The 24,894-nt window shown below is 40.5% G+C and overlaps 1 protein-coding gene across 1 annotated transcript in view; it reads right to left on the bottom strand.

Annotated features, from left to right (window-relative positions):
• MAPK8IP3 (mitogen-activated protein kinase 8 interacting protein 3) overlaps window positions 1-24,894 on the bottom strand; it is a 91,163-nt gene that overhangs the window by 24,466 nt on the left and 41,803 nt on the right. The window contains 7 exon segments of the mRNA XM_043971314.1: window positions 368-425; window positions 2,522-2,539; window positions 3,676-3,687; window positions 13,875-13,993; window positions 14,414-14,516; window positions 15,170-15,416; window positions 20,511-20,655. Of these exon segments, the coding sequence (XP_043827249.1) occupies window positions 368-425; window positions 2,522-2,539; window positions 3,676-3,687; window positions 13,875-13,993; window positions 14,414-14,516; window positions 15,170-15,416; window positions 20,511-20,655 (702 nt within the window).

Below are 24,894 nucleotides of genomic sequence, written 5' to 3'. Positions count from 1 at the left end.
CTTTTTTTTTTTGGGGGGGGGGGGGCAATAAGGGTCAGGTGACTTGCCCAGGGTCATACAGCCAGTAAGTGTCATAAGCTACTTGTTAAATAAAGACAACAACAAGGAACATCACTGAATCCAGGAGGCCCAGAGATCTGAAAGGCTGGTCAAGTCTCAAAGTTTGATATGGGCAACTGTCTGGTTAGGAACAGAACACATAAGTTGTCAACCATTTTCTAGGTGGCGGCAGCTGGCTGCTTGTGAGATGGGTGGGGCAGGACTGGGGAGGTATGCTCAAACCAGGGATTCTAGGTTTTGGTGAGAGAATTACTGAAATCATCTAAAATGGCAAAGTGAGATTTAAGAAGGTGCACTTGTTTCTTACTTGGTCTCCAGGAGTTGTGAATTCTCCAGCAACAGATTTCCCACTTCTTTGCCCATTCCTGAAACCAAAAATAAGGAGGTTTCAACCATGCCTAGCCATGACTACCTCAGCAGAAAGAGTATTTACTTGTTAGTCCCTTTCCCAGTGGACAGCCATTCCAGGGCCATATTTAGAATGTCCTTCAAAGAAAGATTCAAAGTCATCACCCAATGGTGAGGAAGGATACTTGGAGCAAACCAGTAAAAACAGTAACTAGGATTCCTTCCTCCTGGGTATCCTTCTGAAGCCTCTCCCAATTCCTCGTTTTAAGGACCAGATACATGGTCCTACAGAGCTAACCACCCACTTTTTGGATGCCCCTTTCAGGGATTTTCCTGGGCACTCATAGTTTGAATCTCTGACATGGGTCTATGTGCACTAGAAACCCTGAGGAATCAGTGATCTCTCTTGGCCATAATCAGCCTTAGCTGTCCCCCACAGGTCCTCTGATCAGACACCTCAGACTTCTGACAAGAGGTTCCAACTCTGCAGGATGTGACAACACTTGGAATGAGAACTGAGAGAATCCAAATAAAATCCTGAGGACTGAGGAAAGAACCCCTGAAGGGGAGGAAGCCAAAGGGCACTGGGAAGTAGGGAAAAATTCCTCTAGAGATGGAATCCTAGGAAAAGCAGGGTAGCATCCATCAGTCTGCATTTAAAGAAACTATTTGATATTAGAACAGAGACTTCTGGATGGGATCAGGCACTGAACTTGAATTAAATCTATGCCTCTGCCCCAATCCCATGTTTCATAGACATTATCCATCAAAGGAGCTTTTTAAAAATTTAAACTGTTAATAAACAATCAATCCCCAGTCCCCAAGAGAATGGAAGTTGGCGCTATGGTGACAAGAGGATAGAGAGGACAACACAGCACTTAACAGAGAACCCTTCCCCAGGAGATGGGATGGACACGGGATGGCAAATGCAGCTCTCCAGACTGGCTAGAAGCAGCCCAAGCTATGGGGAAAAAAATGAAGAAAAAGTGCCACTCAATTAAAACAGACTGTCCTGACACTGCAGAGGGTGTGTTCACCCCCAGACCAGAAGAAGAGGGGAAGACACAATCCTACAACAGTGCAGGGCCCACAGCCTTTTAGACAGAGTCTAATGGAAGGAGATGGGGATGGCAGGAAGGGAGCAGGGTGAGACTTCTCCCTCTGCATGGTCCCTAGAAAAAGGAGAGGACTAGAGCTGGGGCTGCTTGGGGACTTCTCCACCATGTGGTATGAAAGACTCTTGAGCTCTTCAGGACTGGAGACTACAACAAGCCTGTGGGCTCCAAATCCTGGGAGAATTTGATAGCAGCACAAAATAAAGGTACTAAACCAATTCTCTAGGAAAGGACAATGGGATAACCAAATCCAGACTATATAGGAGAAACAAAAGAAAACCTTGTTTTAGTTTCAGCCCCAGTCCTTCTAGTCACTTCCCTCCACTTCTCCAACCCCATCCAAAAGGAAAAAAAAAAAACCATGAATAAAAAAATAATGCTTTATATTTGAGAGTCCCTGGTATCTCCATTCTGACCTCCTTGGCCATGGAAGTAATGGCTTTGCCTCTGTCTTTGCCAAACAAAGAGGGGGGCCCCAGGCCACAGCATCCAATAGTATTTAGTGAGTGCTTACAAGAACAGGGCGTTTTCCTGAATTAGGGAAGGATCAGTGGTCTCCTCTTAGCAGGAGCCTTGAAATGCCCTGCCCCATCCAGCCTCAGGCAAAGATGAAAGAATAGGAATAGGAGGGGACAGAGTTCCCAGGAGATAGGAAGGAGAGTCAGGGTGGGGAGCCTACAGAGACTGCCTCAGCCATTATGAAAAGAAGGCAAAGGGGAGGGATAGTCCGGAGAAGAGGCTTCTCTGAACAGCCCACTCCAGGCCTGCCCAGGAGAAAACCAGGACACTCCAAGCAGCAGAGCAGACACGAACATGGGGAAAGAACCCCACACCAAAGACGTGGAGCCCAGACTGCAGACTATCTCCCCAAAGGCCCCCCCACCGTCACTACTACACCATTTCCATGCAAAACCCCATGGAGCATGACGAGATGTTGGGTGAAGAGGAAAAGCCAGAAACTAGAAAAAACATACACTTAAATATGGCCTTTGCCTTACCAAAAAAATCATCCCGCACTATGAGAGCCGTCCCAATCCCATAGGAAGGAGTTGGGGAAACGGGGAGGAAGAAAGGGAAAGAAAGGAAGGAAGAAAAAAAAGCAGCCATTAAACATCCATCATAAATAGCAAATCGAGCAGTGAGTCACAGTGCTCATGGGTTACTTCATTTTGACAAAGGATCATAGAGGAGGGGATGGGAAGGAGAGGATGAAAAACAGGATGGGGGGGGGCGAGGGGGAAATGTTAGATACTTATCCCTGACACGTCAAAATGCTGACTTTGGAGATTTAGGAAGAATTCAATACATTTGTTCCCTTCTTCACAATACCAAAGACTACTAGTTATATGTGAAGCAGGGAAAAGTCAGAGGGAGAGTTAGACATGAAATTAATGGGTTACAGTATATCAAAATTTCTGAGTTGCTTAGGCTATTTTTAGACAGTCAGAGAAACAATTGTGAACCAAGGAGAGATGTACATGCAAAAGCTGAATCTGGCTAAGTTAGCATTCTTTAGATACAGAGTTTGGAAGCCCAGGATTTTCTTTATAGGAATGCTAGGAGATGGTATCTTCCTGCCACAAAAAGCCAAGAATGATCTGGACTATAGCAAAAAAGCAGGCAATTAAAGCACCTTCTGTTTAATTTGGGAAGGATGCCTAAAAAAGGTCCAGGTAAGTAACCATGTCCTGGGACATTACAGGCAGAGCCTATGATCCTTCTAAAGCCTGACTGCTTTTATCACAGGGTGCTTGCTTTCTGAGTGTTCCCTAAGAACTAAGCTAAGAGAAGTCCAGGAAATTAGGTGAACTTTCAAAAATCTTTTTAAAGTTTAATGCACCTGAACTTAGACATAGACTATTATTCTACTGCCTCAACAGAATATTAGTCTAAATGGGGAACTAGCAGAGTAGATCTGGTTAAACCTGAGGAATAGCACCAATGGAACTGGGAGAGCAAACCAACGAAGCTTACTAAGCTATAGGAGGGTGAGCAAAAAGCAAGGAAGTGGGACAAAGGCCCCAAAGTCAACAGGAATTTGGAAACAGCAGGGGAGTATCACATGTGTATACCATATCATTCCATCTGAATTCAACAAATGGGAAAAAGGAACCCAAAATAAACAAGGACACTGAACAGGAGAGATACACACCTGAGAACTCCCCTATGGGCCATGTCCAGCGAAGCACAGAGAGACAAGGGGAAAAGGAAGTGACAAAAAGGTCAATCGGTGACTGAAACCAACAAAATAAAAAGTTTTTGTTAAAAGAAAAATCAACAATGACTAAGCCATTTCAATGGTAAGGGTATGAAGAGTAAGGAAAAGGACTGTCTGGTCTATCTTTGTGGTATAAGGCTACCCAGGGGCAGAAATACAAAGGCAAAGGTCTCAAAGGGAAATCAAGAGCTAAATATGCCTTCAGTAACCCAGAAGCTAGGTTTCTAAATACCACCAGAGGAAGTGAGTCGTTCAGTTTCCTGCTCCCTTTAATTTGCTCTTAACGTCCTGCTCCCATTTCCCTCTGATTTCTTCTGACCACAAAACGAGGGTGCCTACACACTAGTTTTGTGGAAAAAGAAAACCATCCTCTCTATGATCTATGAAAAGCTCTGGGAGGCAGTTTTTTCACATAGCACTGCCAAGGTCTGCGACCTTCTAAAACGTTAAGAAGCAGCATAATACAGTGGAAAGAGCACTCTCTCTACAGTCAGACCACCTGAGAGTCCAAATGCACCTCTGTTATCTGTCTGACTTTGGGTAAGTCACTGCACATCTCCAGGCCTCAGTTTCCTTATTTGTAAAATGAGGTTGGATTAGATGGTTGCTAATGTCCCTTCAAACTCTAGGTTTATGATCTTTATTAGGATGAGAAATCAGCAACTTACCAATAATATGTTAGTCCACTTCTTCATTTTCAAGTACAAAGAATCCAAGAAATATAAGCAATATGAAGTGAATGGAAGAGAAATTTCTGCCCCACACTTGCTAATATTTGTCCCCCAGTTCTAAGCAAAATGATAGTTGGGGAATATGGAGGTGGGGTGGTGTGTAGTTTAAGTACTTATTTGGAAGGGAGAACAAGAAGAATTCTAGAATTCTAGAACTGGAAGGGGCCTTAGAAATCATCTGACCCAATCTCCAGAAGAGTGGTAAAAGAAAGGCTATACGGAAGACAGAAGTTTGGAGTTACTACTTATACTTTTTCTTTGTAGAATTAGGCTCAAAAGAAATGGGAAAGATCTCTTTGCATCTTCCCACACCAAAAAGAGAAAGGCTGCTTCTATGGGAAGCCTTGATTAATACAGATCTTTGTGCAAAATTGTTACTCTCCTTCCTAGGAGGCATGGATTTGATAAATGTCTTTGCTTTTTGTCTCATGACTGCATAGACATCTAAAAAACAAATGAAAAAGGGTCTAAGGGCTACCTAACTTTAAAGCTCAAAGTAAGTACAAACAAAGCAACTCTCCTTATTTCTCGTGTGAAAGATTCAGCAGAAGAGGGAAAATAATATGGAACTCAAGCCGGGAGAAGACAAGTCAGTTACAGACTCTTAGCAAGTACTTACTGAGCACCTCTGGGCCCACAAAACATGGTGCTGGGTGATACAAAGGGATACAACACAAGAGAAGCCAAGGCCCTTATCCTCAAGAAGCTTTTTAGATTAATAACATGAAGTAACAAGAGAGTACACATTTAACTGGTCAATTGCACCATATGGACAATAAAAAAGTATGTGGGAGATGGAAAAACCCAATTTTAGCTAGGGGGGTCTATAAAGGTTTCATGGAGAGGACTCAAAACGCAGTCTCCAGTGATCCACGGTTCCTCTCCCCCTAGAAGGCTCCACCCCTTGGTTCTGCCTGCTCAATTTCTGCTCATTCTTCAAAGTCCAGCTCCAATGACAGCTTTTCCTGATTCTTCTAGCCACAAGTGATTTTTGCCCTTCCCTGAGATCCCACCATGCTCCCGGCACTTTGTATCTGTCCCTTATTATCTCATTTAATGTGTCAAGTAAGATTTACTTTGGAGAAATGTCAATCTGCCCTAAATAATAGGCAAATGACAGTCAGGAGGCTAGGGTGAGCAACATATGCATGTCTAAGGAAATGAAAGGTCTGTCACCTTGTATTTTTGCTTTGTTGAGGAATATATCAGAGTGCTTTGCCAGCATCTAATCGCCCTGGACTTTGTTCCTTCTCTTTAAAAATTTCCAGAATCTGTTCTCTTTCTGTTCTCTTCCCTCCTCTGAGATCTCAAAGTTGCTCTGGGAGAGCAGTTTTGAAATCTTTCATTTTATCTAGCCCTAGTCTGAAGAAGAGACTGTCATACCCAGGTGAATGATGTGTGTAATACAAAGGGACGATTGCTGAAGAAGAGAGTGCCTGTGGCAGATACCACCATATGCCAATTTCCAATATCTATAATGAAATGCAATTTTATTGACCTAAAGGAAGTCTAAGATATACAAGAAGCAGGTCAAAATGGAGTATAAAAGGGAGAGCTATTATACACCTTGCCTCAAAATGGACTCTTTTCGTGAAGGTTTCTCCAACTAACTTTAATCACGTGGATCCCTTAAGTAGTTATATACTTGACTGGTACTATATTGTTGTGCACTGACGGGCAGAATACTCTGCACATGTTTTTAAATCCTTATATGTAGATATGTTTTACCTCCCCATCCAAGTCGTGAGTCCATTATAAGTAGAAAGCATGTCTTCTCTTTCTTTTCTGTCTCTCCACAGCACCCCACATAATGTTCTGTGGAGAATAGGCAACTAAAAATGTCATGGGTAAGACCACAAACTGACTGGCTAATTAACTGGTTAATGTTTCTTTATTTTTCTTTTTTTGCGGGGCAATGAGGGTTAAGTGACTTGCCCAGGGTCACACAGCTAGTAAGTGTCAAGTGTCTGAGGCCAGATTTGAACTCAGGTCCTCCTGAATCCTGGGCCGGTGCTTTAACCACTGCGCCACCTAGCTGCCCCAGCTGGTTAGTGTTTCATCTCTTCATTGCTAGAGGAATACATTAAAGTCAAAGTGTCTAAAACTGAACTCACTGAAGCACCCTTATTTTTGTCAAAGTTACAATTATCCTTCCAATATCTCAGGTTCATAATCTTAGTATTATCCTGGATTACTCACTCCTCCTCAACTCACATATCTAATCAGTTGCCAACTCTTGCCATTACTGCCTTCACAACATCTCCCACATTCAAGTCCTTCTCTCTACTCACAAAGCTGCCACCACAGTTCAGGCCTTCATCACATCTCACAACAGTCTCCTAATTGGTCTCCCTACCTCAAGTCTTTCAACACTCCAGTCCATTCTATACACTGCTACCAAAGTAATTTTCCTTAAACACAGATCTGACTACGTAATTCCCCAATTCAACCAACCTCAGTGGCTTCCTATGGCCTCTGGGATCAAATAGAATGACCTCTGTTTAGCTTTTAAAGCACCATACAACCTGGTCCCGACCTCTCATCTCTGTGTCTTTGCAACCCTGACTCCCATGCCCAGAATGCACTTTCTCTGTGATGGAATCACTACCAAGGTTCTCCTTGACACATGGGTTTTCCCCATTAAGGCAACAAGGCCTTGGGACTTGATTGGTCCCCATGGCTAGGGCTTAAACCTTGTATCTCCTGATCCAGGTTCCTGGTGGCCTCTGACCAGATTGGCTTGGCTTTCTGGTCACCTAAGGGCATAAAAAATCCTAGTTATGTCAAGCTCCTTCAGACTTGGAGGAGGCCACGTGAGTCACCATAGCCTGTCCTACTGACTAGACAAGGAGGTAAGGGAGGGCTGAATCCATCTGAACTAAGTGTTCCTTGTTAATCATCTATATGGCTAAATAAACTTCCTTTTGTTAACTGTTGAATGACCTATCGATGTGTCTTTTTTTCATTCCATCATTGACCCTAACCTGTATTCTTACAGAAACCCTCTCCTTACTTATAGGTCAGAGTGGCTCTTTCTTCCTTTAAGATGTCATTCAGAAACCGTCTCCTACATACAGCCTTTCTTGCTGTTCCCAACAGCGAATGTCCTCTCCTAAACTACTCTTGACATATATTTGTAGTTTATTTTCTATTTAAACTGTGTATATTTATTTTTATATGTACTTGCTGTCTTCCCCATTAGAATGTAAGCTCATTGTAGGAATGGATTACTTCATTCTTTTTACTTGAATCCCTAGTGCCTATAGAAGGTACTTAATAAATACTTGACTTATTGATTCCAGATGTTAAGAAATCCATTGAGGGAGGCTCATTCAAAGACCTATAGCCTAAAGGTCCCATATTAAAGGATTAATGTGCTGTGGAGAAGTGTACTTAGGCCTATAAATTTAGTCAACAAATATTTATTAAGCACCAACTTTGTGCAAGGCACTGTGCTAAGCATCCAGAGTACAAAGAAAGGCAGAAACCCCAACAAACTAACAGACCAACAAAACAACAAAAAAGCCCCTGGGGGCAGCTAGGTGGCGCAGTGGATAGAGCACCAGCCCTGGAGTCAGGAGTACCTGAGTTCAAATCCGGCCTCAGACACTTAACACTTACTAGCTGTGTGACCCTGGGCAAGTCACTTAACCCCAATTGCCTCGCTTAAAAAAAAAAAAAAAAGCCCCTGCTTTCACAGAGGTGCAGTTTAATAAAATATAAAAGTATGGCTCAAAACTATGTAATTTCAGTTTCAATTTTTATCCCTCCTTCCCTCTCTCCCCCGCCTCCCAGGCAGTAAGCACAGATTAGTTCTTTTTTTTTCTTTTCTTTTCTTTTTGGTGAGGCAATTGGGGTTAAGTGACTTGCCCAGGGTCACACAGCTAGTAAGTGTTAAGTGTCTGAGGCTGGATTTGAACTCAGGTTCTCCTGAATCCAGGGCCAGTGCTCTATCCACTACACCATCTAGCTGCCCCAAAACTATGTAATTTCAAATGACATGATCAGGGAAGTCATGAATCTAGAAGATTTCCAAGAGAAAGAGATTCCCTCAAGGCCATTTGGTGATAGATGTCCCATCCAAAAAGGGAGAATCAGATGTTCCTTGTTGGTTGAAACACGCTGGCTGTTAAACCCCTAGGATGGGTAGAGGTAGAAAGAAGAGGGGACTCCCTTCAGCAGTAATATTCAACTAACTGCTACCAGCCTGGGACAAAACCAAGCTGAAAGCTGAAGTAGCCAAAGAACAAGGTCTACTCAACATATCAATGGTTTAGGTTTTTTAGCCAGTTGGACATGTTCCAGTTTCTGATGATCAGATAGCAACAATGATGGGATGCTATGTTTATCACCTTAAAGTGATAAGTCTCGAATACAGATTTTGTTATCAACAATTCTGACTCCCAGATAGTGTAATTCAGTGTGGTTGAGCTTTGCTTCAGAGAGCATACAGGAAAAGGTGGAAAAGGGATCAAATCTTTGATGTTGTCGTAATCACGATGTATAAGTAGGTTAAACTCCCAAAGGCAAACTATTTTGAGAAAGTTTTGGTACTGGCTTAGTAGCTCTAGGCTGGGCCTGGGCAAGGAAGTTTCCAAGGACAGCCAATAGGATGGTCTGCCAGCAAGGCTGCAAGTGTTAACCTGAACTAAATGCCAGGTGATACAAATATAGCACAATATAAGCTCTTTGAAGGCAGGGACTGGTTCATTTTTATCTTTGTATTCCCAGTGCTTAGCACAGAACCATGCACATAGATGCCTAATAAATGTGTGTTGAGTACATGTAGCTCATGCAGTCCTAACCAGTGGATTCTATGTAGGGAAGAGACTATCAAAGTCCAGGGATTAAAGTTTTTTAATATCCCCCTCAAACATGTAGCAAATGGATTTTCTGAGTCACTAGGCTAACTTGAAGCATACACATGTCTAGGATTTTGATCAGTGGAGTAGCTGCCTTACCCTGGGACAATATAAGATCCATGAAATTGCTCAAGGATTCATCAATGTAGGGCCAATACCTGGTACTAGCTGGGGACTATTAGCTTGAGCAGTTGGATCAAGTAGCCCCTTGGGTTGTGCCTGAGGGTTGGGGACTGGACAATGGGTCAATCAGAAACACACCTCACCTACCCTGTATTGGCTTTCCTAGATCTTGTGTAAGGGGCTGGCTGCTCGCACCTATGGTACATGGCCTGAGAGATTAATCTCTATATCAAAGCTCAGTTAGATGATACCCTGGAAAGACATGGCCACTTAAACCCGGAATAGAATTCATACATTTTTCCCTGAATTGGTTCATGAAGGCATGCTATCTTACCATCCTGAAGGTGCTAACATATTCTACCACTGAGCCATGCTACTTCTGCACTTGACCAATTTGTTGGTAGAAGTTCTGTGCTGTGGTGGGGCTTTAAAAATTTGCTAAAGCTCTGATATCTACCAGCATGAGCTCTATGTACTAATGAATATTATCTCCCAGAGAACCTCTCATATCAAGAACCTCACCTTTTATTTTTTCAATGTCAGAACTTCAGTCATAACTGCATTTGGGTTAGAAGTTGGTCAATACTGCTGATAAGCACTGACAGTTCCTTAGGGGAGCTCATTCATGTGGGCTAAATGAAGATGCCAACTCACCTGCTATTGTAGCCAGTGAGGATGCCCCTTCACTGGTACAACCTGCTTCCACAAGTCAGCCTTTTCTAATTACGATTCACTACTGCTATGCCAGAAGCACAGCAAAGGAGCTCTCAGGGCCTGAGTGATCCCAATGGAGGGGAGACTTTTATTGAATGGAGCAAACCAGGTGTCACAATTAGAGGCAATATAAGCTTGTTAAAATCTTCATAGTTCAGAACCTTAACTCAAAGGTGTAAAGAGATGAATCCTGAGGCCTTGTGAGGAAAGACTGGGGCAGGAACAAAGAAAAAGCCAAAGAAAAGTCACACAAAGCTCAAGCAAACTGCAGGCAAGAGTTTTTGGAAACTATTTTTAAACACAGCTGCCTACAAAGTACTAGTGAGTCCAAGCCCCTGCTCTTGGAGCACCCACTGTTTAGACACAGCCTAACATTTTCTAGTGTATTGGGATACCTTCCCAGGTGCTGGTAGAGCCAAGTTTCAATGCCAAGTCCAAGTTTACCTGTGAAATAGGAGTCACTTAAGAGGTCACAGGCTTGTCCAGAACTCCATCAGCAGGGCATTTTACTAATCTGAAAAGTCTACTGTTACTTGCTGATTTAAAAGGTTGCCTCGTACTTTCCCTTCCAGTACATTTAGACAAGTTCTAACTAAGACTGAATCCAGCACTGACCCCTTGAGCAATCTCACTGTACACCCCTGCTTTCCCTTCCCTCTACTTCCTATCTATAACAGAAGCAACATTGCTTGGTGGTGAGAGAGCTAGTGTCAAAGCCAGGAATGCCTGGGCTCAGATCTCATCTCTGACATGTGCTGCCTGTGTGGCCCTGAACAAGTCACATAACTGCTCAGCACTCTTGATAACAAAGACTATAGAGAGAGGATATCAATGTGAATTGGTAGAGGGAGTTTACTCAGTGGGTAGTTCCTGACCCTTGTTCTTATTTTTCCCTATCTCTAAGAAAATTCCCTGCAATCCTACGGTCTGAATTAACCTTATAAAAGGCCATTTAAAAAATAATGGAAATCATATCCACAACTTATCCTCATCTATGTCTTTACTCCAGTAGTGAGTGATCAGGCATGATTTTCCCTCATAGCAATAGGGCTGCTTTTCTCACAATAGTTATGTTTGCTGAAGTATTCACTAACACCATTCCTTTTTTTAGATTTTGACAGCTCACTTCGAAGAAAAGTGGCACTTCACTGTCTATTTTTCTTTATTACTGTCCCCTATGTTTTATAGATAGGGAAATGAAGATTGTTCTAATAAAAGGAGACAGTAATCACAACATAAGGAATAAACAAAACATGTCATTTCAAGGAATTTGCCAAAAGAAATCATTCTCCTGCACCAAAGTACCAATCAGCTCATAGTTTTAGGAGAAAGAAAGTTTGGGGCAGCATTAGGTGGGATAAAGTAAAGCAACAGCCAACACCTTGGAGAGGATACTCTCTATATTTTGTTGATGTAGCAAGAGGAAAGAAGATAAGAACAACAACAAAAAGGGCACAGAAAAGGCCAGAAGGGTTTAAAACCAGTACAATACTACAGAATGATAGCCCCTAACCATGAGTCAAGACAAGTCAGAGAGACACACTGCAATGAGGTTTAATGGTTCTGTCAACTTCATCATTTAAAACAGGAAGAAAAACAAACAAACAAAAAAACCACAGCAGGAAGACAAACATTAAGGTAAGGTTTTAATAATAACATCCAAGAAAATAACTTAGTTATAATTCAATATTCCAAGAATTTGTCATTTTGCCAATTTGGGGACTCCCTCTATTGACAAAGTTATTATGCTTTAGTAGAAGTCTTTGAGTTGCTGTATCCAAATAATCCCCTCAAAACAAACATGATGATAAATCTTCCCCCCATATGGCTAGGCAGATCCTGTCACAAAAGACATCAAGTCTGACACTGTGCCCAAACTCAAAGTCTTTCTGGCAGTGTACATAGCCATCCCAGGGCGCTATAATGACAGAATGAAGGAATAACTCAATGAAGTCCAGGGAATACCTTAATAAAATATCTTTAACTGAAAGTAGTTTAAAATAGCATTACTATATTGTCTAGAGTTGCTAAATCTCTCATTTCTCTGCCTACTTTGAGACCTAATTTTTCATGAAGCCCAATGACCACTACCTCAGATGACAATCTCTCCTCACAAAAAACATATTCAGTAATTTGCTCTGTTTGATGAATGAAACCAAATGTATGAACAATGATTAAGAAATACTGGAAGGGAACTTTGAAATGATACAAATACAGTTTAATTTTTTTTTTTTTTTGCGGGGCAATGAGGGTTAAGTGACTTGCCCAGGGTCACACAGCTAGTAAGTGTCAAGTGTCTGAGGCCGGATTTGAACTCAGGTCCTCCTGAATCCAGGGCCGGTGCTTTATCCACTGCGCCACCTAGCCACCCCCTTATATTCACTTTTAAGCAGGCTGTGAGGTAGACACATGGGCTGAAAAAAACTGGAACAGTACTGAGGAGGCCGTATCTATGAAGACCAGTAGGACACTATAGTCAAGTGCACGATCAGCCTCTCTGAATTCAGATCAGAAGCATGCACTTCATCACTGGATCTGTACAACCACAAACGTCTGAGCACCCAAGGGAATAGCCAATAACAGCCAAAGGGGGTTAAACCTGAAGATATAACAGAGTTTAAGGACACCTTCGACAACAGTAAAGCAGGATGGCATAAAGTACACTGGATAAGAACTGCTCACAGCAGGGAGACTCTGCCTTGAAACCATAAGAAGTCAGGCCATTTCATTTCATGTCTTAGAAAATATACTAATCATAAGCAGACGATGCAGAAAAAAAGTTATCACAGGTAGCAGCTATCAAACTAAAGGCTATATTTACAAATTACTTAGCTGGACTCATCAGAGAACTGTTGCTTAAGGCACATTTAAATGGGAAACCAGCAGCAAGAGTTTTCTTGGGCCATAAACAGTGTGAATTAGATTATGTATAAGGAAAAAGTCAATCTCTTTAATCCCCCTGGGCAGCGGAAAGAGACCAAACTACATCATCATTCAAGGGAACATCAACAAAACAAGGTTTGCTAAGGGGAAGTGGTAAGATAATCTAGAATTGCATACTCTACAAACTCCTAGATCTTACCCATCTTCCTGACCAGAGGAGGCAAAGAGGGAAGTCAATTCTAAGACAGTCTGGACCAAAAACACACAAGCCCATAAGGACTAAATTCAACGATACATTGAAATGTGACACTCATAACAATGATCACAGAGGATATAAATTTTTTGCTCTAGTGGCTCTCAATAACATTGATGGCCAATACTGGTTTATCTGCCTCAAATAGTAGATGACTCTATAAAGTATATCAGAAAAATTCTATACTTTGAGGATATCTGTTTTTTTAGCACAGAAGGAAGGAAAGATAAGTACTGAGCAAGAAACTAAATAAGAAACTTTCTAAAGAGATGCCTTCTTTTAGAAATTATGGTGACATGGAAATTAATATTTGGGGGATTTCTTTTCTAAGACCTTTCTTCTGAGAAGCACAGTATACTGAATATACCCAAGATTTCTTATCCTTCAGGCATTTCACTGCTATCAAGGGGGAACTGTGGGGTGAACAAAAGGGGATCTGTTTTAGGTTGCTGGCCAAATTCTTTTACTCCCAGCCTACTCCTCCAAAAATGCTCTTACCATGGGGCTGTTGAAAGGTCTGTTTTATATGAAAAGCCCCATCATACAATCACGAAGAACAACTTTTACCTAGTAGGTCTGCACCTTCATCCACATCCCCAATGACTTCAGAACCTGCTGTAGACAGCTCATGATATAGGGAATCAGTGTTGATGCCAAAGGCCTTGTTGACAATTCCTTGGGTTGGACTGTAAGGAGAAAAAAGGCATGCATGCACAAACACATACATAAAGCAGGGTTAGTTTGCAATGATGGTATGGAACATTATTATAGATTTATTAAATGCATTGTACAACTCTCATTAAATGACTGGCAATGCTCTTAAAGGTTATAAGCATAAAATGGGAGATGAAATGGGAGATGTCTCCTACTCTGAGATAGTGAGGTACAGTAGCCTAAAAACGAATTATTTCATTAGGTAAAGAAAAACTAAGGCATGAGGGAATAGCTTTGCCTGAATTCACCAACGTAATTAGGAGTAGTATATAATCCTCAGTCTACTTATTCAATTCATTAGGACATGTAGTTTCTCATGGACAAAGCATAAGGAAAAAGCCATCCCACTTACAACTGGAAAAAGAGGGAGTTCTAGAAGGGAGGGACTGCACCTGTTTCCAGTGCGTTCCAATCGGGGTTCCTGGCACATATCTAGTTCTGGTGTGGAATCGATAATGTCTTGAACATCAGACCATTCATCACTACTGCCCATCCCTATAAAAGATAAGAGGAAAGTTTGTGGTTCACATTGAATTCCTGAGATGAAGGACCTTCACCACAAGATTGCTCTAAGAAATTTCAAGAGACAAGGTCTTGGATCACGTGCTGGGGCAGGGATTGTCAGGAAATGATTTTTCCAAGTTGGCCCATAGGATAGAAAAGACCTAATAAATATATATGTGTATGGAAGAGGCTGGAATGAGAGAAATGTAATTTGCATTCCTAGAAGTCACAGAGTAGGGAAAAATGTGCACTATAATCCCTGTTTGCACTTCTGATGCATGCAAAGATACTCAATGACTTAATGTTGGATATTGCTGGATAACTAATAAGATTTCATTGAATGATCGAGTGAATTGTCATTATTTTTCTAGTAAAAAGAAGTAAAGTAAAAGTAAAAGAAGTAAAAAGTAGAAAATGCCCCATCTTCCTTTTTGCTTATTAATTGGATTGCAGGCCAGTATGAGATTGAAAGCTTCCTGTTGAAATAGGAATAGTCTACACAAGCCAAAACCTATACAAAGACTATAGCTATCCTTCAGTGCCGGGCTTCTAAAGAAAACGGACTTGGTATTCAGGCATAAAAGGTGCCTGTTGCTTATGCCCTTCCCCAGGCTGCACATGGCTGAGGCAGGAGACTACAGTACCTATGCTGACATTCCTCATTTCTTGGGTGACCTGGACTTCCATGTTGCGACTGTTGCGTTTCTCTCTTGCGCGTTTGCTGTTCTTTGCTCCAAGACCATAGTCCCCTAAGGGCTGCAGACTCTCATTCAGGGGGGTGACAGCAGCAGAGGGCACTGAGGACGTTGGTGTATTGGACTTGGTGCCAGTGGTGCTGGGTGTGGCAGCAGCAGAAGACTGTCCTGATTCCGACATCTCATCATGTGGACACTAGGACAGAGGACAGAGGAGGCAGACAGGAAGTACTTCTATATGTTTCTATCATACTCTGGTTCTATGAAGTCTTTTGGTGTCACAGTTAGCGTCAGACCTCTCAGTCACCAGCTAAAGACTGCATAACAGACAGCTGCAGTGCCTAGAAGTGGGGTCCTAAATGTGGCTGAGCTACCAAGTTCTCTTCATGTGGAGTCCCAAACCCCCATGTTTCTCTTCTACTATCAGGAAAACAATGAAAAAGTTTGAGGTCTAACATGATATAAAAAGGTTTTATTTGATCTAGGAAGAGGCATTCCTTGGGAAGAGACACAAGGATATCTTAAGTCCTATATCAACATGTACTATAAGAAAAGAATATACTTTTGTCCTTTTGTGATTTACTAAATTAATTTTCCCTCTAATTTTTACCTGTGTTCTTTCAACCTGGGACATTTGTTTTTGTTTTTGTTTTTTGTGGGGCAATGAGGGTTAAGTGACTTGCCCAGGGTCACACAGCTAATAAGTGTCAAGTGTCTGAGGCCGGATTTGAACTCAGGTCCTCCTGAATCCAGGGCCAGTGCTCCATCCACTGTGCCACTTAGCTGCCCCTAGAATATACTTTTATATAAGATATTTTATATCTTATTTAAGATGTTATAGATTGTTATTTCCCTGGATTGGTAACTACACTTGGGAGGTTCAAAAGGAGTAGTGCCTGCTTTTGCTTGGCTAATACCTCTTAGAAATGAGAAGATGCAAGTATCAGAAAATAGCTTTTCTCAGTTATACATGCCATCTGCATTTCAGTGTTTTGGACTTGGCAGTCAATGTCACTATTCCACAACACAAACAATTCAGAATGTGATGAAGATGAACACTGTATGAAAAATGGCAATGCAACCCTTTGCAGCCAGGTATCAGAATCAAATTGTAGTTCAGGATGGTATGGGGGAAAAGTAACCAAACCGAAGGGCTAGGGGAGAAGGCTAACCTGAGTATCTGATAAATGGGTTTTTTCTGCAAACCAGATTACCATAGCACTGTAACCACCGAAGCAGGAAGAATATTATTATATTATTATATAAAGACTAGTTAAGTTTTACTTTCTTAACTAGAATAACTATAAATACTTGAGAGACCCCTGCAATTTCCCAATAGGAAAAAAACCTTTCTTTATTTTCAGCCAGTATCTTGGGATACAATATAACCTTACAACATCAAAATGTGTACCTTAGTCTTTTGACCATGATTTGCTACAGTAAAGACAAAAAATTTCCATAAAGTCAAAAAGCTAATTAATATCTAAGTTCTAACATCCCATTCCTATCTAAATGCTAGGTCCCAGAAATCACTGCTAATTTAAATACAGTACAACTCTATTTTATAGAATGAGACATAACTAAAATTGTTATGCAAAAACTGGCTTTCAAAAAACCCATCCAAACTGTAATTAACAATTTGTTCTAAGAATTTTATTTTTTAAATGCCATTTTATTTGAATTCTTAGGAGAGAAAAAACATGTCAATTCTTCTTCTTAATGGATTTAAGATAGAGGAAAGCTTTAATACCATATACAGGCTCATAAGCCAAATTTTTGCTCATTATTGTAGTTTTAAAAAATCACACATCTGTTAAGTAGTATTATATACAATCTGGATACAATTTCTTTATTCTTACAGTAACTCACTTTATTCTCTCCATAGTAACCTCTCAGGATCCTTCATACCTTCTGTTCTTCCTTGTCAGTATCTATAAAATATCCTCCAATTTAAGTTCACAAAGAAAACAGCTGCTTGCCTCTTTGGGCAGGACAATAAAACATATAACTGACCTAGGTACATGGACTCAGATTTATGGTCATTTCTAGGAGAGAGGGGAGATGTCATTTATGAGATAAGACATAAAGGAGAATTTCCTAAAAGTGAAAGTTTTTATAATTTCAGAGTGGTAAAAAGATGGTATTCTCCTTTAGAGGTTTTAAAAAACAGAATAAATTCTCTTGTCCAGGAATTTCTTGGGTAAAAGTTCTGAATGGACTAGAAGTCAGCTTAGAGATACACTTCTAGCTTCAGGTGATCATTAGTGGTGGAGCTATTTCCTTCAAAGTGAACAACCCTGCATTTTTCTCTAGCTATCTGAAAGCTACCATTTCTTAAGTCAAGTAGTAGAGAAGAGGCAGGACAGATGTTCCTCCTAAGATTTCATTTGCTGGCTTTGTCTAACAGCTATCTTTTTTTTTTCTGTAGGGCAACGAGGGTTAAGTGACTTGCCCAGGGTCACACAGCTAGTTAAGTGTCAAGCGTCTGAGGTCAGATTTGAACTCAGATCTCCCTGAATCCAGGGCCAGTGCTTTATCCACTGCTCCACCTAGCTGCCCCCATAACAGCTATCTTTGATCAATGTTTAGGAGACCTCAGTTTAAATTCTGAACTCTGTCCACTCCCTTTGAAGTAGTTTTGTGTTAATATTTTAGATTTGCTTTCTGTGGTTCTAGTACCATATGAAAAAAAAATGCCTCCCCCCCCCAGGGGCAATGAAGGTTAAGTGACTTGCCCAGGGTCACATAGCTAGTAAGGGTCAAGTGTTTGAGGCTGGATTTGAACCCTGAATCCAGGGTCGGTGCCCCACGCCACATAGCTGCCCCCAAAATGCTCTTTCTTAAAAATGTTTTTTAAAATAGAGTATTAGCACCAAAACAATTATTGGATGACTAAATTTTCACATCGACCTCACCTACTCCCATACTTCATGGCCACCCCATGTTTTGCTCCTGATAATGGGATAGGAACATCTCTCCTCCCACTCCTTCTGCCATTCTTGCTGCAGTTGCTGACATATGGGGGAGATAACAATGTAGGAGGTAGGACAATGAGGAACTCCACTGAATAGGGTGAGAGAAGTGATGCACATGATGGAAAGTATGCATATTCAGTCAAGTTTCTCTTAGTTGATCCTTATCAGCTTTGTCTCCAAAGGCAACATTTTTCACAGCCTCTTCAAAACCCATCAATTTACATTGTAGATAATCAAGGGACTCCTAGCAAACAAGGCTTACCATTTTAGTAAACTGTGGGGATTCTTGTTTACAAAGAAACTTCCCAGATGCCATTCAAGCTCACTATTATCCTAAAGAGCCACCACTTACCCAAAGGACACTCTCCTTGGCCACCACTTACCTAAAGTCAAACCTCTCAACCTCCTAAACATCAATGTGTGTAGCAGTGGCCTCCAAAATGCAAAGGACCAAAATTCTTAGCAGTCATTTCTCACCATGAGTAGTCACAACTGTTTGGTTAAAACACTGAAAATACAGTACATAAAGAACAACAAAACACATTAAGGAGTTAAAAAAAAAAAGAAAAAACATTAAAACCTAATGCATGAAATCAAAAGAACAAATAAAACTTAAACATAATAACATTGAAAAAAATTAAAATTAAATAAACAAATCTATGGAGCCAAACTTCAACACTACTTAAATAATGAATGGAAGACTATTTCAGGTGAAAATTCAGGACAAAGAAAGGATGCCAGAGGACAAAAAAATGATGAGAAGTGTCTAAGAGACATGTTGTAGATCCTTATTGCCATTGCAGGGGGAAGCATGCAATCCCCAAAGCTTTCCAGCTACTTTGCTGACCACTACTCCAATATACCTTCAATTCAATTCAGTTTACCACACATCTCTCTATTAGGTGAGTCACTTTCATGAAGCTCTGTCTAACAGTGAGGTACATAAAGACAACACAATAAGCCTGAAATGACTAATCAAGTCCATGACACAAGCAGTAAGGAACCTAGGATACCAAAATTCTTTGTTTCATTCACTTATTTTGCTGCCCTCTGCCTGAACGCCGATACTATATTAGTGTGATGTATACATTATGCTGTGTGTATGTGTGTATTATCGAGCCCACGATAATCTCAGAGACATGCTCACCACCTAGCACAAAACAGTAACAGAAGATAATGCAATAACTTTTCTAAAGAACTTGCAGGGTGCAGAAACATTCCACGGCCAAACTGAAAACTAGGAGGATAAAATCACAATCAGACACTCTCAGAAGCTATCACCACCTCAAACTCATTACCTATCAGTTTTGCCATACTCAATCATAGATAGAATCTATAAGTTCTTGATTTTTACAGGATGCCCTAGATATAACCTCTAAGAAACATGCTTCGCCAGGGTTTCTATAACCTGGCCTCGGTGCCATCTGCTACAAGCCACTACCTGTTGCAAAATAACATCCTTCATTATCTAATGAACATGGCGCAAAGCATGCTTTGCGACTCAACTGTCATAGGTAAAATCAACTAGTAGATCAAAACTAGTAACCACCAAATGACTAGTGTTATTCAGTAGCCCAACTTAGCCATTTTTATAGTGAAAAGTTAAAGAGTCTAGTTTTATTGGGGTATGAATCGTTACCTACATTCAGAAATGGGCTCAAATTGGACCTCAGGCTCCCTATTTCAGGTTATAGCATGGAGAGTCAGCACAGCAGAATATGATAGAGAAGATCATGTCTTTCCAATTCCTCATTCCCGTCTCAAGTGATTAGAAAATAAGCTACTGGAATCTTCTAGAAAGAAGGTAACATGCTCTCCAAGCTGTAGTTCAGTTTGGAATACACAATGGTTACTCTGTGTAAGAAAACAGAATTGACTCTCTCCTGCTCTTAGTCAATAGCTTGACTTGGAACATTAGTTTAGGGTGTGAGCAATAGAGGCAGTGGAACTTACTGTTAGAACAGTCCTGATTCTAAACATCAAACACATGCTGGGTGCCAAAATTCATGCTATAACCCCAGCTACAATAGGGCCAACCTCCGGAAAGCAGCTCTAAACAGAAGCCATGGAAAGGAAAGAATCAGAGGAAAACAGTGATTAGGGGAACAACATCCTCCCTCTTTTCTTTTATCCTCACACTCTGGCCCTTCCCCTCCCCTTTTTGCTATGCTTCAGCTCAGGAGTCTAATCCAACCTGAAAGAGGGAGAAGCTGCAAAGGGTTATGGACACAAGTTGGTCTCCATCTTTATGAATATGTGGATGCCACTGACAGTGGGAAAGAGGAGACCCTTATTCCACGACATGTGTATAAAACCTTGTAGCTGGAGTTGGACTGCAGCTGGCCGAGGTCACTCAGGTGCCAGTGGTCCACTGTGGGGATGATCTTGCCCCCTATCTGTCCACGTACCATTCCATCTGCAAGGGGGAAGACATTCAGAGAGGTTGGGCGCTCCTTCCTGCTGAAACAGGGGAGAAGAGGAAAAAAACAAATGGGCTGGTGGTTAGATTGCTGGTTTATAAAGCATAAAATAATAATTAAAAATGCAAATTTGTCTTTTTCACAGATGTATACAATGTTGCCACCAATACTAGTAATAATAATTGCTGGCAGTTGTACAAAGTTTTAGGCTTCATAAAGTACTATATAAATTAACAATGTGTCTCTACTATGCCAAGAAATAAGAAGCACTTCTGTTAATTCAGCAAGTATGAAATTGGCTACAAAGACTTTTAAAATCTTTTATGTCTATATCCTACCAACTTTACCCAATATTAAGAATTATTCACTGCTTCTAAATTTTTTGTCTTCTGGGAAAGGTACTTCTTCCTATTTATAAACTCTTAAACAAAGTAAATTCATTTAAAAATGATGAAGAAAAAACTGCTAATATAATGATAGCTGTCATTTATTTAGCACTTTAAGGGTTTTACAAAATATTTCATACACTTTATCTCATTTAAGCCTCATTTATAATAAATCTGTGAATAGATATTATCTTCATTTTGCAGATAAAGACACAGAGGCAGGAAGAGACTAAGTAGCCTGCCATGGTCACACAGGAAGTATGGAAAGTAAGATTTGAACCCAGGTCTTCTTGACTCTAAATCCAGCCATATACCACACTAGCCTTCCCTGGAAAATCAATGCCACTGTTCACTCTTTTTATTATGACACTCATACTTTTCAAATTCCATCAAAGGCACTACTTTCTTGCTTATACATCTACTCACTGCTTCCTCTATTATTACAAAGTATTACCACTGAAAACTGGATAACTTTATTCTAACAGTAGGGTAACAAGGGCCAGGAACTGCAGTATGCAGAAACAATAGCTGTTTGCAACTATCATGGTAATGCCTTTTTTTTTTTTTTTTTGCGGGACAATGAGGGTTAAGTGACTTGCCCAGGGTCACACAGCTAGTAAGTGTCAAGTATCTGAGGCCACATTTGAACTCAGGTCCTCCTGAATCCTGGGTCGGTGCTTTATCCACTGAGCCACCTAGCTGCCCCCAGCAACTATTATAGTAAATAAAGAATCCATTCTGTGCGGCATGATGCCAAATACACACAAAACTCCATTCCTCTCATTCCTATCCATCAATTTGTCCTGGGAATTAGTGCAGGTGCTAGAGGCCTGTATATTACCTTAGTCTGATTCCCTAGCTCTAGTGCCATCTTGGGATGAACATAAGCCATTTCATCTCTCCAGCTTGCTTTTCCATCCCAGAAAATGAAGCTTACCAAAAAATAACGATGACTTAAATATGCTCATAGCAACAATGCTTTAGGCACTACTTATGCACAGAATTAGAAACAACCTTGTACACTGGCCTCAATAGCACTGAAGCCAAGCCTACTCTTTTCAAAAACACTGTATGTGTGATCTAAAGAGACACATTTCCTTCTGATCCCATGATAGTTACTGAAAAGTTCTGACCAGAGGTCAAAAGCATAAGAGAAGGAACACCTTTTACATGCAGGTGCTAAAGAAATGTTTTTAAATTTAATTGGAGAAAGACTTGTGAATGAAGGCCTGGATGGTCAAGTTCCATTCTGGTGAATATAATAAAGAGTTTGGAAGCCCTAAGGAATAGGATGGTTCAACTGGATCCTGGAAGGAGTTGGAGAAAAAGACTGTCTTAGATGCTATTAGAAGGCTGAACTGAGGGAGGGAAGGTATATGTAGGGGTTTTGATGTAAGGAATCCTTGATTCAGGGGCCTGATGGATTAGAATAGGCACCATGTATATATGTGACTGTAAGAAAGAATGAGATGTTAGGCCAATATAGCTGTTGAAAGTTGATAGAAAGGATGCATGATAATTCAGAATCATAAGATTAAAATGTAAAACTTTATTTACAAGTAATTTTATTTGGTTAGTCTGTTCTATCCTTCCTTCAAGGAAGAAGTGCTCTCTTGAAAAAAGAGTTTTTCGGGGCAGCTAGGTGGCGCACTGGATAGAGCACCAGCCCTGGATTCAGGAGGACCTGAGTTCAAATCCGACCTCAGACACTTTACGCACTTACTAGCTGTGTGACCCTGGGCAAGTCACTTAACCCCAAATGCCTCACAAAAAGAAAGAAAGAAAGAAAGAAAGAAAGAAAGAAAGAAAGAAAGAAAGAAAGAAAGAAAGAAAGAAAGAAAGAAAGAAAGAAAGAAAGAAAGAAAGAAAGAAAGAAAGAAAAAGAAAGAAAGAAAGAAAGAAAAAGAAAGAAAGAAAGAAAAAAAAAAGGATAAAAGTTTTTCCAAAATGCCAATCAATGCAATAGTTTTAGGATCAAATGAGATAATGTATGTGAAAGAACTTTGAAAACTATTATGCTCTAGCCAACAAAAGGGATTGTCATTTCTTTAAAAAAAAAAATAAAAAGATGTTAACAAAAAAAAAGAGTTTATCCTTTGATGGCTAGGGTCATCCCAATTGTCACTTCATGGCAAGACTGGAACTCTAAATATAGCCTGCTCCAATTTTTCTATACCGCCAAAATTCTATGTCCTTCCGCCTTTCCCCATGTATCACTCCTAAAGATCCACTGGTGTCTTAATCGCTTTCTCTTCTCCTAGTACATCCCCCCACACTCCCTTTAACAGTTGTGACCCAATGATGTACCATTTCAATGACTGCCTCTTCACCTATGATTAGCTCACTCCCTTCATCTTCCCACTCTAAGTAATAGTTACCATCAAATGTTGCAGGATGGAGTTATGAAATCATAACAGGTCCACTACAAAAGTGTATGACCTAATCTCAGCTAGGACCCAATAGGTACACAGCAATATTTTTACTCATCTCCTATTGATTATCCCCTCAGAGGCTGTTTTAAACTTTCCCCTCCCCTTTCCTTTCTCCCTTCTCACTCTTCCACAACTCCAGACCCATTCCCAGAAGGTGACCTCATCTCCTGTCCTCCATATATCAAAGTCCCTCTATGTCTTAAACCATTTTCGCCTTCCCTTTGGTCTCAAAGGGTGAGGTGGCTTTCCTCCTTGCCAAGACTATTTCTTCCAACAATGTCCTTAATCCTATCTCTCCTCATGTTCTTTGGGATCTTGTTCCATTGATCCTCATTCTCTTTCATCTTCCTTGGATCTACTGGCTATTTGCTTACATGCCCAAGTCATGTTTTACATTTTTGCACATGTATAACCTCTATCAAATTGCTTACTGTCTTAGGGAAGGGGGAAGAGAGGGAGAGAGAATTTGGAACTCAAAATTTTTTTAAATGAATGTTAAGACTGTCTTTTACATGTAATTTGTAAAAAAAAAAAAAGGAAATTTAAAAAAAACATGCTTACTGTAATTTTCATTTTTTTATTGCTTTTGTTTCTTCTTTCTTGTGGTTTTTCCCTTTTGTTCTAATTCTTTCACAACATGACTAATGTGGAAATAAGTTTAACCTGATTATACTGTATAACCTTTATCAGATTGCTTGCTGTCTTGGGGAGGGGAGAAGGAAGGGAGAGAGGGAGAAAAATTTAGAACTCAGAATCTTACAAAAATGAATGTTGAAAACTATCTTTTTTTTTAAATTTTTTTTAGTGAGGCAATTGAGGTTAAGTGACTTGCCCAGGGTCACACAGCTAGTAAGTGTTAAGTGTCTGAGGCCGGATTTGAACTCAGGTACTCCTGACTCCAGGGCCGGTGCTCTATCCACTGCACCACCTAGCTGCCCCTGAAAACTATCTTTATATGTCACTGGAAAAAATAAAAGGCTTAAGAAAAAATTTTGAAACATGCTTAAATCTTTTTTATCTTTAGGAACCGATTCTGCAACATGAAGTTGACTTTTCTTCTTTACCCTGTTGAATCTGTAAAAAGATTACTGTTGGGGCAGCTAGGTGGCGCAATGGATAGAGCACCGGCCCTGGAGTCAGGAGTACCTGAGTTCAAATCTGGCCTCTGACGCTTAACACTTACTAGTTGTGTGACCCTGGGCAAGTCACTTAACCCCAATTGCCTTACTAAAAAAAAAAAAAAAAAAAAGATTACTGTTATTCCCCTATAAAATCCCTGAAATTCAGCTTGTGCTCCCTTCCATTCTATGGAAACCATTCTTTCCAAGTATTTTTTCCTGCAAACTTCAATAATATTTTCTTAGCCCAATAGTCTTTGATCTTTCTACCATAATATAAGTTAAATAGCCCCCTCAATAATAATTCTGCATCCATACCCTTCTTTCCACTCCCATTTTCATC

The sequence above is a fragment of the Dromiciops gliroides genome, chromosome 1 (genome assembly GCF_019393635.1).
Source record: "Dromiciops gliroides isolate mDroGli1 chromosome 1, mDroGli1.pri, whole genome shotgun sequence".
Classification (NCBI taxonomy): Eukaryota; Metazoa; Chordata; class Mammalia; order Microbiotheria; family Microbiotheriidae; genus Dromiciops; species Dromiciops gliroides.
This window is presented reverse-complemented; position numbering and strand designations above follow the sequence as displayed.